Source organism: Microplitis mediator, chromosome 9, assembly GCF_029852145.1.
Source record: "Microplitis mediator isolate UGA2020A chromosome 9, iyMicMedi2.1, whole genome shotgun sequence".
Lineage (NCBI taxonomy): Eukaryota > Metazoa > Arthropoda > Insecta > Hymenoptera > Braconidae > Microplitis > Microplitis mediator.
The window spans coordinates 4,229,468-4,250,738 of record NC_079977.1 but is presented as its reverse complement, the minus strand read 5'-3'; the positions used below and the strand labels follow the sequence as shown (position 1 = coordinate 4,250,738).

The 21,271-nt window shown below is 29.7% G+C and overlaps 1 protein-coding gene across 1 annotated transcript; it reads right to left on the bottom strand.

Annotated features, from left to right (window-relative positions):
• Positions 1-6,196: 6,196 nt before the first annotated feature.
• LOC130674905 (uncharacterized) lies at positions 6,197-21,029 on the bottom strand. The gene is made up of 4 exons (XM_057480357.1): positions 20,893-21,029; positions 16,074-16,391; positions 14,848-15,046; positions 6,197-8,883 (listed from the first exon to the last, which is right to left on the bottom strand). The coding sequence occupies exons 1-4, from the start codon at positions 20,916-20,918 to the stop codon at positions 8,863-8,865; spliced, it is 564 nt and encodes a 187-aa protein (XP_057336340.1). The 5' UTR covers positions 20,919-21,029; the 3' UTR covers positions 6,197-8,862.
• Positions 21,030-21,271: the final 242 nt, after the last annotated feature.

Here is a 21,271-nt window from a genome sequence, read left to right as displayed (position 1 = left end):
TGTAAAAATAAAATAGAACTTAAGTAGTGTAAGTACAAAAAGAAATATATACATATATATTCAAATTTAAAATTTGCTTAAAATTTTTGTACTACCTCTCCTAGTTTTTAGTCTCCTCACTATTCCAATGATCACGATCATCCCCACGTCCTCTTCGAGCAAAAGTAATTGGCGTGTCAGGATTAATTAACATTTGCTCAGTTTTAGTCAATTCAATTCTAAAACGACCTGGCAGCTCAGGATTTTTCATTATAAATTTCAATGTATTGTCTGTTGCCTCTATTCCAGATATTTTAACAAATGCACAACTTACAACTGTAATTATGAAAATTGGAAGATAATAAATTATTTCAATAGCAATAATAATGTACAATGCATGAGTATATTACACACCTAGGGCAGTAAAGTAAGAAAGGTCTCTGATTACATGCAATCAACAAACATGTGATCTAAGGCTTTTTTATTTACTGCCCAAGTAGTGTATACTATTTTTCTCCTCGACGGAGGTGGAAAGCGGCAACTTCGATTCACACAGTAGGATAAAAGTTGATGACCCTGTGGAAAAGGTCTTATAAAATCTCATAAAAAAAATTGGCTATGAGAAAACGATCAGTATTTGTCCACGAAAAATCTCAAAATTTCTGATACAATTATTTTCTCATAGCTGGTGCATCAAAAAAATTTTTTTCTTAAAATTCTCATATAAATTATCAGAATCTATAAGAAACAGAAGCTGTAATATTGTGATTATAAGTATTTATAAGTTTTCGAAAAATGTAAAGTTTACAATTGAGTAGATTTTGGAAATGAATAAGATTGTATGAGACGATTTCTGAAGTAATCATAAAAGATTTGATACTGATTAATCAATGTGAGTACAGTTATTTTCCATATAGTTTATATGCTAAATTATTAAATTTTTTAGCATGAATTCAAAAAATTTCTATTATGTATACTCAAGAATATTTGTATGAGTATTTACGCGGAAAATCTTTAGCAATCTATTCACGAAAAATCTATGAAATTGAGTCCGTTTATTTATTCATCAAAAATCACTCAAGTAAACATTAATATTAAATATTAAAGTCATAATATATAATGGGATACACCATACTACAACCCAAACAGGTACTTGTTGGTCTGTCAAATGACAGAGGAGTACTCGAATAAAATCGTATTGAAATTTGGAATATAACACTTCTGAAATAAATGTCTTACCAGGGACACTACAAATCGTAGGCGCGATCTCGTGGCGAGCACTGAACTACTCCCGCTGCTGCTGCCTAGCACCGGTGACTTTCCCCTTCTCCATATCGATCTTTTCTCCCGAGAAATTTTTTCTCTTGGCTTAAACAACTTTTGTTATTTTGTTCGGAGAATACAAAAAAACTTGCGTGAAAAGAATAGTACTTGTTCCGAGAAATTTTATTCTGTTTAACCAAAAAAATGCAATATCGCTACAAAAAGTAATGTATCTTGCACCAAAAAAAAAAAAAAAATGGGGCAAGATAGATTACTGGGTTTGTAAAAAATCACATAAAAACTTATATTTTCACTCATCTCCGAACAGTTAAAATATTTAAAGTACAAGAAATAGTGATAATATTAGTATTTTTGGTGTAAATTCTTATAAAAAAAAAATGAAGTTAAGCAATTATTTTTGAATGAATCTGATAAAATTAATATTTTATGTGAATGGAAATTATTTATAAAATCTCATAAGTACTCCATAATATTTTATAAGTAATAGCCTTCTAACTAAAACTTACAAAAACTCATAAATCACATAGCTTTTAAATTAAAATTAAATCTTTTAAGTTTTTACAAGTTAATTCGATTATAGATTTTCTTACTAATTCTCATAAAATTTTTATGAGAAAAAGGTCTGCATTTGTCCATGTGATTCCTGATTCAATCTCATAAAATTTCGAAGAAATATGTGTTAAATATTTTCTCATAAAATATGACAAATATTTTATGATATTCAATAAGATATTATCTCCTAGGATAACTCTTACTAAAACTTATAAATTCTGAAAATTTCGTATAAAAAAATAATCTTATTGAGATTTTGTAAGTATTATAACATCGATATTCGCCTGATCAATTCTTATTGAAAATACATTAGAATAAACTGTAACAATCTTATAGAAGTGAAAGTACTTATTGAATCTCATAATCGTTGGCGGAATTCGAGTCACAAAATCTCATAAATTAAAAAATCTTACTCATTCTTTTAAAAATCTAGTACGGAAATCATGATAGGAAAACATCAAAAGCTTTGACTCATAGATTCTCATAAAAATTCATATGAGAATTTTTTTAAATCTCATAGATATTTTCGAAGCTCATAGATTCTCATAAAAAATATTCAATATCTTATCAGAATTTATGAGAGCTTTTCCACAGGGGAGCGAATGTAACAGACATCACACGGGAAAAAATGCTGGAGTAGAATTTACCACACCAAACTAGTAAAAATTTTACTACACTTTGTGGTCGCCGCAATGACAACTGTAGTAACATAAGCCACAGTGTGCGTGATATTTTACTACTATGGGAGTTCTGCTTACTACTGTAATGTGGTAAAACTTTGTAGTTTCCACAACTACTCAATGTAGTATAAAATACTTATTTTGTGGTTTTGGGAACCACACAATTTTATATGAATTGGTATCTGTTACTATTTTTGGAGTATACAATACCAGATTACTTGTACAATCTACTCCAATGTGTGGTAAAATGATCGAAAGAAGAAAATAACAGCGCCACCTACAACTTTTTTACTCCATTCTGTGGGTATCCTCAACTTGTGTCAGTGTATTTAATATTATAAATAATATTATAAAACATTATAAATAATAATATATATAATTGACAATATTTATATATATAATTAAAAATCGAGGCGTGCAATTATGATATATATAATTTAAAATAAATATATAGGGAAGGGAGGGGCAAAAGGGGGTACTTAAGGAAATACCAAGTTTTCGAGGACTCAAATACGCTAAATCTTTTTTTTTTTAATGATATTCAAAGTAAATAGAAGAAATTTTCAGTTACCGTTGAAAAAAAAATTTTTTCATTTCTGCGGGCAAAGTGGGGTACCTAAAAAAGGTAAAAAAAAAAAAATTTCTGGATTTTAAACGAATTTGATTAAGTTGAATTTTTTTTAAAGTAATTTACATGAAGAAAAATTATATTTTACATGTTTATTGGATACAAAAGGAGAAAAAAAATTTTTAATAGTTTTTATCATAATACAAACGTCATTAATATTTTTAAACTGACAATTGATTTTTGAAAAAGTTTATCAAAAAAAATTCAAAGTAACGCTTAATTATATTTACAGAAGTGATTTTGGAATGTTTAAAAACCATTTAAAAAATAAAATTTTTTTTTATCAAATTTTGGGGGTACCCCATTTTGCCTACCCTACCGCCTTTTGCCCCCCCCCCCCCCCTTTCCCTATATGAAAAATATAATACAAAAAAATTTGTTTTGTATTACCTGTCATTCTTCCTTTTGCTTACCTCACCTACAACTTCTTCTATTAAATTTTATTTCTATGCTCTTATCAGTGAATCGTGATTTTAATGCAATTTTTTAAATCATTGCCTATTGAGTATTTGTTATTTATTAGAATTATAACTTTTAAAATGATGTTTTTCATATTTTCTATTAATAAAAATTAATACTTAATTATTCCAAGTTTATGCTTATACGAGAATTTATAGATTACAAATATATTTTTAAAATTATCCTTATCAGGTATTGATAAAAAGTAGGCTTTTGAAATTTGAGTCCTTATTATTTTAAGTTATTCATTAATAAATTCATTTTTATATCATTTTAATTTGATATACTGTAAGTCGGAAGAATCTAAGATTAATTTTTATATTTTTATAACGTTTTCAATATCATAAAAACTAATGATCGTTAACTAACAAATATTTAATTAATACATTACGAATGAAATATATTCTACTATGTTGTGGAGTAAAATGAACCACAGTGGTTATTTAAAGCTAGTTCTTATTACTACTTACTGTAGTAAATGGTACTACAGGTTGTGTACCACAGTGTACTAGTAACTGTTACTAAACGTGTAGTTATCCTATATATTACTAGTCAGTGTAGTAAATGGAACTCCATTTGTAGTAAATTTAACTACACATTTTTTTCCGTGTGGGGCATTATAAATTATAAGAAAAGAAATTAGATTACAGGTATTTGCATAGCAAGCCAAAGAGTGATAAGCACAAGTGGTTGAAGAAGTTATAATAATAATGGAATTGTTATACTTACCGATAAATAGCTGGTTCAATGATGCAGGTAGAGAAAAATAGCAGGTAATAATTAAAAGAGACAATTGTGACCTAAGCGTCACAATTGTTGATTAAAAACCACACAAAAAGGTGGATTACGGGGTTGCCGTCTTCTATAGGAAATGCTATAGGTTATGGTGTACGGCCAAGGTCGTACGAGGCTGCGCAAGGCACACCTCTACGGGGTTGCCGTCTTCTACAGGAAAATGCTGTAGGCTAGGAAGTGTGAATAACTCACGCGAGGACACTCCAAGGAATACCTCTACGGGGTTGCCGTCTTCTGTAGCGGAAGGATACAGGCTAGGATGTATGATAAAGTCATACGAGGATATAGGAATGTATATCCCCACGGGGTTTCCGTCTTCTGTAGCGAAAGGATACAGGCTAGGGAGTGCAAGCAGGTTTACACGGGAATGCAGTAATTGCATTCCTACGGGGTTTCCGTCTTCTATAGGTACAAGGCTATAGGCTAGGAGGTGTGTAATCACACAGGATAGACCAAGGTATATCCTTACGGGGTTTCCGTCATCCATAGCAAAGCTATTGGCTAGACTTATCTAATAGCAATGCTTAGAAACTAATAGATAAGCAGGTAAAGTTTTAAAAAATAAAAAAAGGTTAAAACGTAAGCTAAGTTTATTATAAAGACATAATGAATGGTATATGAGAAAATATAAAGACATAATGAAGGGTATATGAGAAAATATTAAATATGAACTGATAATTATCGGCGCGTAGGCCTTTTTATAGATTCACGTCGATGCTTACGCGTCGACGTGATGCGCATCCCTTCCATTTAAACGTGGATGGAGAGGAATTATGAAATAATAATAATAGTTAAATAATACTAGAGCGGGTAAACCAGATAACATGAGGTAATTACCCTTGGTAACCGTCTATTATCATGGTATGATAATGAGGTATTATAAACCTCGTTACAATATATATATATATATATATTTTATTTTATTCCAAATGCAATTATCATCAACGCATTCAAAGACTGCGCCAAATTATTTAACTCAAAATTATAATATTTGCTTGTGTTAAATTTCAATTTTATTATAATAAATTAATATAAGGTATTAAAAAAAAAAAATTACCACGTCCATGTGTTTATGGAAGTAAAAGTTCACTTTAATACATTTAATATATAATTATTTCATACATTTTTCAAGATTATTTATATTCACAATAACAATTTTTTGAAAAAATATTTAATTATTAGAGTGACAAAAAAAAAAATATTTTATTAATCAAAAATTAGTAGAATAAAATTTTAATATTTTCGATAAATCGATAATGATGAAATTGTCAATTGCTATATATATATGTATTTTATTTTATTTCAAATGCAATTATCATCAACGCATTAAAAGACTGCGCCAAATTATTTAACTCAAAATTATATTATTTTCTTGTGTTAAATTTTAATTTTATTATTATAAATTAATATAAAGTATTAGAAAAAAAAAATTACCACGTCCATGTGTTTATGGAAGTAAAAGTTCACTTTAATACATTTAATATATAATTATTTCATACATTTTTCAAGATTATTTATATTTACATTAACAATTTTTTGAAAGAATATTTAGTTATTAGAGTGACAAAAAAAAAACACATTTTATTAATCAAAAATTAGTAGAATACAATTTTAATATTTTCGATAAATCGATAATGATGAAATTGTCAATTGTTATATATATATGTATTTTATTGTATTTCAAATGCAATTATTATCAACGCATTAGAAGACTGCGCCAAATTATTTAACTTAAAATTATATTATTTTCTTGTGTTAAATTTAAATTTTATTATTATAAATTAATATAAAGTATTAAAAAAAAAAAAAAATTACCACGTTCATGTGTTTATGAAAGTAAAAGTTCACTCTAATACATTTAATACATAATTATTTCATACATTTTTCAAGATTATTTATATTTACATTAACAATTTCTTGAAAAAAAATTTAATTATTAGAGTGACAAAAAAAAAATATTTTATTAATCAAAAATTAGTAGAATAAAATTTTAATATTTTCGATAAATCGATAATGATGAAATTGTCAATTGCTATATATATATGTATTTTATTTTATTTCAAATGCAATTGTCATCAACGCATTAAAAGACTGCGCCAAATTATTAAACTTAAAATTATATTATTTTTTTGTGTTAAATTTTAATTTTATTATTATAAATTAACCCTTTAGAGTCAGAGGATCTCGAAACGTCTCTGTGTGAGACTAGTGGGGAGAGCGCGAATCGTAGAGTCCCGTGAGCATGTATGAGTGACATGTGAGAGTAGTAGTGTGCCTGTGAGTACCCTTCCACTCGTTTGAATCTCGCGCTGCGTTCATCGACAGTGCCGTAGTTAGTATTGTTGACGTGCGGAAATAGTCTCCGAAAGTAAGGTTAGAAAAATTAAAAAAATTTGATACATTTTTAGGTAATTGCAATATTACTTAATTATATTTATAATGAAACCAAATGTTGTTCTTACTTTGTATTTAAGTCCTTTGATATTTATTATTTAATAAATTAAAAATAAAAAATAAAATAATTTTTAATTCCCGCTTAGGTGAAATTTTTTCTCTTATAATACGGCCCTGTCACATTTGCTTCGCGCTCTTTCTAATTCTATCGGGCTCCGCCAGTTCGAAGAGTGGGATTTCAAGGTCAGACTCTAAAGGGTTAATATTAATGTTAAGGGCTCAAATTTTAACTGGCGTCTTCTTTTATTCTACTGAAACTTTTGAGTGTGTGTTCTTGATAAAAAAATTACTCGATTTTTTTTTAATCGATCTAATATATATATTAGGGTGGCGCAAAAAATCCGACTATTTTTTTTTTTCCATCTCGCATGAAAATTTGTTGGTTTACAATGTTTTAAGAAGCCTCTCCACAAATCAGCTCAATAAAAAATTTTTAAGAGGTTGCTCACGAATTTTGAAAATATCACAAATGATCGAAATTCGGATTTTTATTAAAAAATGTTTTTTTTCTCGTGGCAGCAATAGTTTATATTTGTGAAATCATGACTATGCTGAAAATTTCAGCCTAAATTTTAAATATTTAAACGGCGCTCAAGAATTTCGAATATTAACTGATAATATGTAACTAATAGTTTGAATTAGTTTTTATAACTCAATTATTGTCATTTCACTTAAATATAACTTTTGCATAACCAAAAATATCCAGAACAGTCTTAAACAATGAAATTCGGTCAGTTTTGAATAAGCAAAAAAACCTACAAATTGGATTAAAAAATAAAAAAGTATGTAAATAACTTATTATTTCTATTTCTCGGGTTATATTTTCATTCATTGTCATGCAAATTGATGGTGAAAAAATCGAGAAGCTTCATTATTAATATTTAAGGGTTGCTCAAAAACGTCCAAGAGACTGCGCTCGGAAACATTCGAAATTCTTGAGCGCCGTTTAAATATTTAAATTTTGGGCTGAAATTTTCAGCATAGTCATGATTTCACAAATATAAACTATTGCTGCCACGAAAAAAAAAAAAATTTTTCAATAAAAATCCGAATTTCGATCATTTCTGATATTTTTAAAATTCGTGAGCGACCTCTTAAAAATTTTTTATCGAGCTGATTTGTGGAGAGGCTTCTTAAAACATCGTAAACCAAAAAATTTTCATGCGAGATGGAAAAAAAAAATAGTCGGTTTTTTTGCGCCACCCTAATATATATATATATAAGCGAAATACCCGTCATTCATTACGAGATCTCCGAAACTACAGGTTCTATTGACTTGAAATTTGGCATGTATATTAGGGTGGGTTGAAAAAAAAACTTTTTTTTTGTTTTTCTTAGCATGGGGGTAGAATTTGTACCTTATAAAAAAAAAAAATTTTCAAGAAAAAAAAAATTTTTTTACTCAACATTTTGACGTGGCCCACTCGTTTTTAAAATAAATAATTGATTAAACGGGGTAGTTCCAACGAAAAAAATTTTTTTTTGTCCAAAATCGTGGAAAACATCTAATAATTGTCGAATGTGATTTTTTTTTACTTCATTTTCATTTTAATTCAAAAGAAAATGCTTTTCATTTTTGGATTTTTTTCTTAAATTACAAAAATAATAGGAAAAAAATTTTTTCAACTTCTGACTTTCAATTAACTTTCAAGGGGACACCCTACAGATTCTAGAACACCATGTAATTTTTTTCGTTGGGACTACCCCGTTTGATCAATTATTTATTTTAAAAACGAGTGGGCCACCCCAAAATGTTGAGTAAAAAAATTTTTTTTTTCTTAAAACTTTTTTTTTTTTTATAAGGTACAAATTCTACCCCCATGCTAAGAAAAACAAAAAAAAAGTTTTTTTTCAACCCACCCTAATGTATATTCCTTTTTTAACGTAGATACTCATTGAGAATGGATTTTATGAAGCTCCTATTCAAAACCTAAACTCCTCCCCAAGAATATCTTGATTCCGTGATCGATTTATCTCAAGATTAGGGTTGATAACGAAACGTGATAAATTGGGGTCGACAGAATTGCTTGTTCATAATTTGTCAAAGGCAACCTGTTAACATATTATAAGCAGAATTCAAAAATCGGCCAAAAGTTAGCTATTTAAAATATATTTTTTATACATATTTAATCACTGGGAAAAATTATGTGAAACATTGCCCCAAATTTAAACTCCTAAACACGGTGAATAAACACACCGAAAACTTAAATTATTTTGGTGGTACTCTTACCAATTTTAAGTCAGCAGTTAAAGCTCTTATGAAAAATTAATAATTATATAAATTATTTAAGTGTATTAATATGCCAATAATTCTAGTGTAATTTTCTAATTTTCTTTTTACCTATGTATTGAAAATAATCCAAAGCATCTGTATGTATCACTTGTAAATTGCAGAAATGCGTTAAATAAATAAATAAATAAATATTTAAATTTTATACACATTAAAAAACTTTTAAGTAATCAACAGTAATAACGAAAAAAAAATAATTATTGTAATTACTATAATAGACATGCCCGGTACCGAGAACGCCGGTGCGATTGACCTAAAACGGTATGATGATAACAGCAAAAAAAATTTACGACTAAATTCTCACTTCACCATGACTAATTCGAGTTGCTTTACCGATATCATACGCAACGGATATAACAGCCTCGGAAAGAGAAGTCTTTTTCAACCATTAGTAGAAAGAATTAAAAGCAATACGGGATTTGGAAATGTATTTTTGATTGTTTGCGCCGCTAGCTCGTTAAATCACGGGAATAGCAATGAAATAATAAGCTTTTTATCAAATCTACCGAACGCTCTAGACCCTTGTTACCGGCCAGGAGATTCGCGAAGCCCCATAGTTCCATCTTTGAGGCTTTCTCCTCGTCCAGACGGGCAACAACGCCTTCAATCTTCCCCTTTGCCCGAGCGACTCCATCGGGAAAATGAAAGATTGAAGGAAGAGTTGCAGGCTGCTGAGTTAAAAATAGCAGAGCTTGCTGAGCAAGAAGCTTTATTGGCCGAGCAGAAAGCTCAAATAGTTAAACAAAACGTTTTTCTATTTGAGGAGAATGCAAGGCTAAATAAGCTAATTACTGAGCAGGCTCAGCAAATTGCTGAGCTTGAGCAAATCGTTGCGACTGGGAGAGAGTCTCAAGGGGGTGCCGGCAGTGAGAACGAGACAGACGTACGCGACAGGGCTAGTGGCAGACAAGACCGACAAACAGACGTACAAACAAACCGCGACCACGACAGTGACGAACGTCACGATGACAAGAATCATGATGATGGTAATAATAATGATAATGTTGCTGATGACCATGATAATGATGATGAGAATAACAACAATAATGATGCTGGTGTCAATAATGATAATGCTGGTGACAATAAAGATGATAAGGATAATGACAGCAATGACAATGATGCAGTAAGAGATGGCGATGGTTATGATGATTACAATGGTGAGGGTTATATTGATAACCATGATTGGAAAGCAGAATATTCGAACCCAGACAACATGGCTGTCGGTATTATGGGCTTGAAAGTACCTGCTATGCCCTGCAATGGAAATTACTATCAAGTTTATAATAAGGTGAGATTTTCTGCCATCCAGTGGGACAATGTAATTCTAAACCTTGGAGGAGGAAAACATCAATGCTCTCAATGCAATACAAGTCAAAAAACTTGTAAAATAAAACACCATGTTTGGACGAAGCACTTCAAAGGTGGCTTCTTTTGCAATATATGTAAGCTGTGCTACTCCGAAATCTCAGCAGTAACCAGGCATGAAAAAATATGCGAAGGGCATATCTACACCTGTACACGCTGTGAAAAAGAGTTTAGCTCTACATATGGCGCGCGCCGTCATCATATCAAATGCACACCAAACCTTTCGATGCCGGAAGGGCTAAGGAAGTAGCGCAGACATTCGAAGTTCAAGTAAGTTCTCACAGGAAGAAAAATTTTTACTCTTATTTTATTATATAATTTAAGTACACTGAGAAAAAAATTTTCTCCTGACAACTAAATATTAGTTATGACAAGAAAATGATTTGATTGCCCATTGTCAATCATATATTTGGTTGTTTTAACTAAATATTTTATAATACACCAACCAAACTAGTTATTAGAAACTATAAAATATTTAGTAATGATAGTTACGCGTTTAGTAGAAAGCATAAAATCAAATTGATTACCTGTAGAGTCTATAAAGTAGTCATAATTAAATATATGAGTGATCTTTAGAGAATGTGTTATTAATAATAATTGAATATTATTTTAAAATGACAGAATATTTATATAACAGTTAAATAAATGCATATTTAGAAGAATAATATCAAAGTTTAATACAGGATACCACTATAATCAATAATTTTCAGAGGATAACCCGTCCCATGAATGCTTCAAGCTGGCGAATATAAAAACTCTGAAATAAGTATCTTACCAGGGACACCACAAATGGTGGGCGCGATCTAGTGGCGAGCACCGAACTACTCCCGCTGCTGCTGCCTAACATCATAACTTTTTAAATCAATAATCATTAGGTTCAAATATATATTTATTAACCTCGAACAAATATATATATTTATTCTAAATGAATATATTTTTTTGTGTCTAAGTAATATTTATTAGAGTTAATATAATAATATTTTGCTTTAACATTTGGATTTGTTGGCACTATAAAATAGTTTAGTTGTCCATTAAATAAATATTTTCTTAACTTTACCAAATGATTTTATTTTCTTAGAGAGAGAAATATTAATGTCAACCAAATAGAGTCTATTAAATCATTTGTTAAAAATGATAAAATAGATTGTATTGACGTAATAAAATTTAGTTGTCCCAAATTAATTTTAGTTTAACAGAATTTAACAAAACCAATTTAATTGCCCAAAGAGAAATTTTTTCTCAGTGTATGTCATTAATTTATTAAACATATTACAGGTAATTGATGATAAAAATGTACGCAGAAGATTTCAGGTGAGTGATTATCAGCCGACGACTCGCGTCAAACTTTTCATATGCACGATACCAATGAAACTTGAACATGGATGGAATAAAAACAAACTCAATCTTGCAGACTTTACAAGTCGTGCTTATAAAGCAAATTATGTTTAAACATTACGTGTATAAATCCATACTAATTGTCATAGATTATGTTTATTTTTCCGAATTTCACTTCAAAGACTAATTGCCAGCGGAATTTAAATTATTTTTGTCCAATACAAGATAGAGTTAAAATATTTATTTAGAAGACTTGACTGTTAACTCATCAATCAACTTATCAATGTCGATTATTGATCAACAAATTTATTATTTCTTTATTATTTTTACGTTTTTTAAGTTTAATGTTTGACATTGACTTGACAATAATTAATTTTTTTTGTTTAAATGAATCCAAAATAATTATCGCCTAATTATCGCCGAAATATTTTTGATAAAATTCATCCTATGTACAACTATCGAAGGTAATTGATACATTATTTAATCATTTATTTATGGAATTTATAACAGGGTATATCTCAACCTTGCCAAGTTTGGCCCCTTTATTAATTGATCTTAATAAGGGTGCCACGGGAAGTCAAAACTCGGCCTTCCAGAACCGGAGATGTAAATTTTATAAATCAGGGTCGTTGAAAAATATAAGAGTGAGCAGATTGAGGGATTAAATTTATTTAACACACAATTTTATCTCAATATAATTTTCACTTTGATTTACCGAATCACAATTTGGCCCACCGGGCTTTTATTTTACTTATAACTATTTTTAACAAGTTTGTCCACCGGACTTTTATTCTTAACAACTAATAAAATTTTGTCCACCGGACTTTATTAATTACACGAAAGAGTCCCTTGAACTTTTATAACGAATTGGCCACCGGCCTGATCCCCTGGATCTTAATAAAATAAAATTTAGTCCCCTGGACTTTTACGATTAATTTGGCCACCGGCCTGATCCCCTGGATCAAATTTAATTAAAATAATTTGGCAACTTGCCAGATCCCCTGGATCTATTATTTTAAAACATTTCCACAGAAAATTTAATTTTTCTCGCACACACACACACGTTTTAACACTCGAGTCCCCAGGACTTTATTCACACTCACACACACACGTTTTATTTCCAATTAATTTATTAATTATCCACCGGACTAATTCCACACACACAATTACAATTTATAAATCCACTGACTCTACAATTTTAAAATTTTACGTCGGATTTAATCGAAAAAATAGACGATATATAATTTATTATTATTCGATTAAATCCGATTAAAAAAATTCAATCGGAGTTTCTAATCAGAAGTAATTATTATTTAGCTAAAATTATTTTTACTTAATTTTTTATAGGGTCAAATGGATAATCCAACAATGAAATCCCAAGTTTATATGGAAGTTAGATTGATCCAGATAAATAAAAACGTTTATGTAAATTTATTTATCACAATAATTTCAAGTTATTTGATTTTATTTTAAATTTTCGAGTTGATTGGGCTATTGCTGGTAGTCAAGGATCACAATATTCGTAAGTTTTTTAACTTTAATTTAATTAACGGATTTTATTGTTGGTAAATTCCGTGGATAGATTGCTATGATTTATAATATTATTATTATTATCATTATTATTTCAGTGATGAAGATACCACTTATGATTCTTTAGAAGCTCAATAATCTCTAGACATTGGAGTTGTCAAATAATAGGCTTCCATAAGAAGATATATGTCAATCCTGGACTTTTTGAATAGACATTTCTCTACCTTCGACCCCACTCTTCGAACTGGCGGAGCCCGATAGAATTAGAAAGAGCGCGAAGCAAATGTGACAGGGCCGTATTATAAGAGAAAAAATTTCACCTAAGCGGGAATTAAAAATTATTTTATTTTTTGTTTTTAATTTATTAAATAATAAATATCAAAGGACTTAAATACAAAGTAAGAACAACATTTGGTTTCATTATAAATATAATTAAGTAATATTGCAATTACCTAACAATGTATCAAATTTTTTTAATTTTTCTAACCTTACTTTCGGAGACTATTTCCTCACGTCAACAATACTAACTACGGCACTGTCGATGAACGCAGCGCGAGATTCAAACGAGTGGAAGGGTACTCACAGGCACACTACTACTCTCACATGTCACTCATACATGCTCACGGGACTCTACGATTCGCGCTCTCCCCACTAGTTTCACACGGAGACGTTTCGAGATCCTCTGACTCTAAAGGGTTAAAGTTACTTCTATGGTTTCTAATTTTTTTCAAGAGTTAACATTTTTTAGAGCTTTTTTTTGGATAAAAATACAAATATATTTTTAATTTATACTAAATTCCATTTCTATTTTTATGCTGAATGTGTGATGCAATAATTATCTGAATCTTTTGATAATAAAAATATGATTCCAGAATATGACAACAATCAATAACGACTTTTGTTCAAAGGCAACTATTATTTTTAATATTAGAAATATTATTATAAAAATTTCATTGATTGTACTTCAATGGAAAAATTATTATTTTAATTTTAAAAGTATTTATATTATTAATTAATGACACTAAACACTTAAAGTGTGTATTGATGCCTAAACACTTTAGGTGCCTTATTATCTAAAACACTTTATGTGTGTTAAAATTAAACGTTTAAAATATTTACTACACTTTAAACACTAAAATAGTGTTTAGTTGGTGACTACAAGTATTTAAACGCTTAAAGTGTTTTAAAATAAAACACTTGGATTTGCAGTGATTTATAGCAAATTTTTAAATCTTTTTCACTTTTCCGCCGAAACTATCAGTCTTATCATAAAATGTCATAGGAACGTTTTCGTTGGTAATTTCATTCCTTACAAATTATTACGAATAAAGTTTTTCGAAATTCCGCATTGTTTTTTGATTGATTTTAAGAGTTTGACATTGAAATGAAAACAATTGGAAAACAATGCGAAATTTCGAAAAACTTTATGCCTCCTAATATGTATAGAAAAACTATATGCACTCTAATATGCATATTTTACAGAAGAAAAGACTTACGAACTCCAGCCAAATAAATCCGCGCGACGATTGTTTATTATTCGCCGTTGCTGCGAGGGATTGGAATGACAGCAGATGTTTAATGTTGTTCAAGCTGGTCCAGCACGGATTCGTAATTCTGTCCTTGGATCCCATGCGATCACCATCATTCCACATTTTGACCAAATCGAAAAAAACGCCGTCTTTGAACTCCATCATTCTTTTGAATAAAAGTCGATGTACCATTAATAAATATATTTATTACATATATGTACTATTAATATATAAATGGTAGAAGTACCGGTTCGGTGCGTTTTGATCCCCGGACACAATATCCCCGACAAAATATCTCTGGACAAAATATCCCCAGTTTTGTGTCAGTTTTTTTGGCTTTTTTCACTATTTTTGCTTTCTTTTCATGGAGATATTTTGTCCGGAGATATTTTGTCGGGGATATATTGTCTGGGGATCAAAACGTGCGGTACCGAAGTACCATTTGTCGCCACCGCCTCAATTTTGGACATTTAATATTTTATTTTAATCAATGAAAAAGTGTAAAATATAGTATATTACACACCCAGGGAAGTAAAGTAAGAAATGTCTCAGATCACATGTTTGTTGACCTCGGCTTCGCCTCGGCCAACAATTACATGTGATCTGAGACATTTCTTACTTTACTTCCCTGGGTGTGTAATATACTATTGTTTTAATAGTGGGATAAAAGTATCTTTAATATAACATATTTAAAAAATTGATTATGTTATTGGGTCTTTTAGAAATTATTTTGTTTTAATTTTTCAAGTGTCCAAAATTGGCCCTACAGTGGCCAAAAGGGGTACCTCTACTCTATCTTAGAGGTGTGCAAATAGTTCGAATCTACAAATTACAAGTATCAAATCATATCGAATCAAATTATTCAATTCGAGCTTTAAATCGAATGATTCGAATTTTTTCAATTAAATTTCTTAAAATTGTGATATTTTTTCCATCGCTTACAATTTTTGTTAGAGGTAAATAGAACTAAGACACGAATCTACGAGATCATTACTTGTAGTAACTTGAAAAAACCAAGCTCACTATTAAATAAAAAAAAAAACTTTGGAAAGTTCGAAAGTGCGCACCTGAATTGCTTATTTTATTTTTAATAGTTTCTTTTGTTTTTGTTTTATTATTATTTTATAACGTCAATTAATTTTTTTTTTATGGATTGTTATTCAACTTTTAATGTATAAATAAATAAGAATTACCTTATTTCAATATTAGTGCCAGCAGGGAACCATGACCGGGCAAGTCCAGGAAAATCACATCCGTCTCGCCCAAAAACGGTGGAAGACTTCCTCGACCCACTGCGCCCAAATAAGAGAATGAATGGAGCCGACTCCTCAATTGACTCATCTTTCACCTCTGATTTTAAAAATTCGAAAGTCTCTTTGGGTGACGTCGTAATTTTTGTGACGGTGAGACGCATCCTACCCCGTTCAATGGTGGTGTCATCGATTTTTTTGATAATAGAATCTGGGTTAGTAAAGCCGTCTCCAAAGGTTTGAAAAACGATTTTCAAATTTCTAAAAAATAGCAACAAAAAAAAAAAAATTAATTCATAATTCGTAATTTCTGAATATTGTCTGATATTCAGTGTGAGGAACTTTGTATGAAAATATCCGCACCTAGTGAATTATCTAAATGTTCGTTCTTTTATAATAATTCTAAAATAGGAAATAAGATATTGTGTGACAAGGGATAAAACAAGACGATTTCAAACTTAGGGTAAAGTTGGCTGCCCGAGCCGTAAACAAGGGCTGACATTAACCGAAGTCTAAAATCGTGTTTTATTTTGAGTCACACACCGTATTTTTCAAGATTATCTGCATCGGAAGTGTACCTATGCCTAACTTTCTACGTTCTACAAGTGTAATGATGTCAAATTCTAAATTCGTAATTAATTTTAAAAAATTTTGAAATCCCAATATAGGCATGTGGGTACTCAAACTAACGGAAACCGGTTACTTTACAGTATTTGTTTTAAAAAAAAAAAAAATAATAATAATGTATAAAGATTTAAAAGTTAAAATTTGAATTTTGAATCATCCAAAACTCCTTCTTTGGATTATAAATACTGAGGACATGTAAAGTAACCGATTTCCGTCAATTTGAGTACCCATATGCTTATATTTAGATTTCAAAAATTTTCTAAGATAATTTTGAGTTTGGAAAAAGATATCAGCAACTCTTCAGATTCAGCGCTCTTGGGAAGTTTCTCAACTCGGAATGAAAGACTAATCACACAATTTGACGAGGCAAGAATCACGGTGAATTTGAAGAGATGCTGTTATACTCTACTAAACTCAAAAGTATTTTCAAATATTTTTAAAATCTAGATGTAGGCATGTGGGTACTCAAACTAACGGAAATCGGTTACTTTACATGTCTCTAGTATTTATAATCTAACGAAAAGTTTTTAGATGAATCAATACTCAAATTTTGAGATGTTTTGCATAAAAAAACGGAGTTCCTATAAAAACTGTTCATCATTGTGAGATTAGTCTTTAATTTCAAGTTGAGAAATTTTCCACGAGCAAAGAATCAGAATAGGTGCTGTTATCCTCTTCTAAATTTAAAAGTATTTTCAAATATATTTGAAATCTAAATGTAGGCATGTGGGTACTCAAACTAACGGAAATCGGTTAATTTACAAAATTTCGTGTTCAAAAAAAAAAAGAATCATAATGTACGAAGATTGAAAATTAAAATTAAAATTTTGAATCATCCAAAAATTTTTCTTTGGATTATAAATACTGGGTACATGTAAAGTAACCTATTTCCGTCAACTTGAATATCCACATGCCTATATTTAGATTTCAAAAATTTTCTAAGATAATTTTGAGTTTGGGATAAGATATCAACAACTCTTCAGATTCAGCGCTCTTGGGAAGTTTCTCAATTCGGAATGAAAGACTAATCACACAATTTGACGAGGTGATAATAGCGGTGAATTTAAAGAGTTGCTGTTATATTCATCTAAACTCAAAAGTATTTTCAAATATTTTAAAAATCTAAATGTACGCATATGGGTACTCAAACTAACGGAAATCGGGTACTCTACACGTCTCTAGTATTTATAATCTAACGAAAAATTTTGAGATGATTCAATACTCAAATTTTGAGATGTTTTGCAAAAAAAAACGGAGTTCTTATAACAACTGTTCATCATTGTGAGATTAGTCTTTAATTCCGAGTTGAGAAATTTCCCACGAGCGGAGAAGTTGAAGAGTTGCTGTTATCCTCTTCTAGATTTAAAAGTATTTTCAAATATTTTTGAAATCTAAATGTAGGCATGTGGGTACTTAAACTATCGGAAATTGGTTAATTTACAAAGTTTTTTTGTCAAAAAGAAAAAAATAATAATGTACGAAGATTAAAAATTAAAATAATAAAATTAAAATGAACAATATGTTTTCGTAATATTAAATTACAGTCTTGGTTCAGTTTTAAAGTCGAAAGTATATTCCGACATCCCTAGGTTCTACAAAGTTAATGATTTTAAATTTAAATTCATTAAAAAAAAAATTCACCATGTGCAGTTGTTGTTGTCTGAACAGGTAGGATTATTTTATTTATGACGCTTATCTATTTATTTTATTCTAAGCGAATATTTCACTTTGTGGATGTTATGAAGAATCATTTTATTCTATGGATGATATTTTATTTCATAAAGTTAATTTTGACGTATATTTTATTTTGAATTAGTGTTCATAAATTTACTGTGCAATGTAACGACAACGCTTATAGAAGAACGAATAATTTTTTTATTTCCTTTTTTTTTTTAAATATATTCTTAGAATATTCTCTTCCTCGTGTTACTTAAAAGTTTTAATTTATTGTTATTTATTTTTTTTTTTCAACTTCCCACTAAAAAATTGAAAATATTAAAAAATTCGGAAAGTTATTCGAAGAGCTCGAAAATGTATTTACAACAATGTTTTCGAGCTCAAGGAGCTCAAGGAGCTTGAAAACAGCAAAAAGTTTTAGGGGCCCGCAGGGTCAACCGATAGAATGATTTTTTTTTTTAGTGATGAGTCATCGTGTTTTTTTTTTTCTTCCATGTCAAGAGATACAAAAAAACTGATTCTATGACAACAACTCGCAACACAATAGTACGATAACCGAATGTAATATAAAATTTAATGTTTACAAGACTAGTCACCTTGAAATTAATTTTTTTTTTGTCATGTATGATATTTTATTTTATATTATATTTTTCGTATATTTTATTTTCAAATATTATTTGGGAAAGTACTCTGCAGCAGACAGTCAATTTCGTATTGAACCATCGTGTTTTCATATGTTATTGTTGGTTTTATATGTTACTGTAAAATCAACACACAAAATATGTTAAAAATAATGTCGACCATTACAAAAAAAATCGTGAAAAATTTTTACTTTTAACATATACGTGCGTAACTTTTTTTCTCAATTTCTTCAAAGATTCTTTGATCATACTATCACAATGAAATTTTTTTATATAATTTTTCATTAATTAAGTTCCTGGTGAAAATATTTCGGACCTTTGCCTGAAAAACTCAGTTCTAGAGTTCTTAAGACTTTTTCAGACAAAAGTCCGGAATAATTTCACCAGACTAAAAGTATTAAATGTTCAAAAATGGAGCGGTGGATATAAGTGATACTTGGACTCCAAGTATAGTTGAAAAATAAAAAAACTCGCTTCAGTATTTAGAAAATGGTAGCAAAATAATATTTAAAATTAACGGGAAAAGCTACTTCTGTCGTCTTTTATGTCGTTCAACGGAATAATTGCCGAAATTCCATTATTTTAACTTTGGTGTTTTTGGACTTCGAAGTTTGTAAATAATGTTGATAAAAAATGATCACCTCAATTTAAGTTACACGGAGAAAAAAATATTGCGCTCATCACTCAACGGTATCGTGATATTCACTCTCCTCGGTTGGGTATCCGTTGTATACGGAAAGTGCTGGTCTATCGGATCGTGATTATCACGATCCAGGCGGATCCCGAAATCATAAGATCGTTTCGCTATAGTAACGATCCGTTTTGTTATTATAACTAATTTGAGGTTAAAATAGATAAATTTACAACTTTAACTTCATTACAATTTTATTTTTAGCTGTCATTAATAATCACATATTAATAATTCTAATAAGTGCAATAAAAAATTATTATTTAATATCAAGAAATGTAAAGTAATAGAATATACACAGTAAAAAATATTGTGTAAAATCAACACAGTTTGTGTGTTAAAAACGGTTGACACAAAATTTGTGTTGAAATTTCGACACAAACTTTGTGTAACCCCTTTTTAACACAAAGATTATGTTGAAATATCGCCACAAGAGGGCGCAAAAATTCCACAGTAACACACAAAATGTGTTAATAAAGAGTGTATAACACATTTTTTATGTTACAATGAGTGACACAAACTTTGTGTTAGTTTAACACAAACCGTTTTCGACACAAATACACAATATTTTTTACTGTGATACGTAATTAATTGATGTAAATTTTACAGTCTTTTTTTTGTTTCAAAGATAAATTAAAAAATTAATAGATAAAAAACAGAAATTCTTGCATTAGATATATAATTAGTATTTTTTCATTGTCGTTGTGTGCGCTTTAAATAATTAATAATTTTATAAATAAACACTGTATAATTTGCAAGATATGCATTATAAAGTTTAATAATTTGGTTATGAGTGGTGGCGCTTGAGAAGTAGATCGCGATAATCACGAACCGTTTTAGTACGATATGGATACGTTAACTGACGATCACTATACATTTAAGTATATGCACAATCCGTAGGATCATTATTATAAGTATCTAGTGTTTCATTCATATCGATATATATATTGTGGTAGTAGCAATACAATTTAGAACTAATCACGATACACATGTCGCTCTCCGTTGGTGAGCGATAAACACAATATTTTTTTTTCCGTGTAAAAACGTCAAAATAAGTGAATAATAAAAAAAAACTATTTCCATTTCATATGCTGAATGTACTTTTATTTTATGAAAACAAAAAACTTACGTTTCGAAATTCTCAGATGATGCCATCTTCTTAAGCAAAAGATTGATAATAACAATAGAAGAAACACTGGTAGCACGCGTAGCACTGCGCTTAACGTTGAATACTGAAGTCTTCGACCGCGAAAATCAACGGCCAGTTGACCCCCACTTAAGATGCGCCAGAGAGATGCGCCCTAAATACCTGTCAATTGATCACCACTGATTGAGTTTGAAATCACTGTTACAATTATGACAAAACATATATTCAAATATATGTGGCTACTCATTAGACTGGAAGTATAGAAATATAAGAGAGGATATTATATAAGACACAGAAATCGATTGGACTCATGAATTTATGATCTTTAATACTTCCCCTTCGTTCGCACATAAGGCGGAGC

What these genes read in the sequence shown, in the direction of transcription:
- LOC130674905 (XM_057480357.1), bottom strand. Translation starts at nt 20,918, where the DNA reads ATGGCATCATCTGAGAATTTCGAAAC. An exon ending in TCATCTGAGAATTTCGAAAC is followed by an intron (nt 16,392 to 20,892) that starts GTAAGTTTTTTG and finishes GCTATTTTTTAG; the next exon opens with AAATTTGAAAATCGTTTTTC. An exon ending in GATTTATTTGGCTGGAGTTC is followed by an intron (nt 8,884 to 14,847) that starts GTAAGTCTTTTC and finishes ATATGTTAACAG; the next exon opens with GTTGCCTTTGACAAATTATG.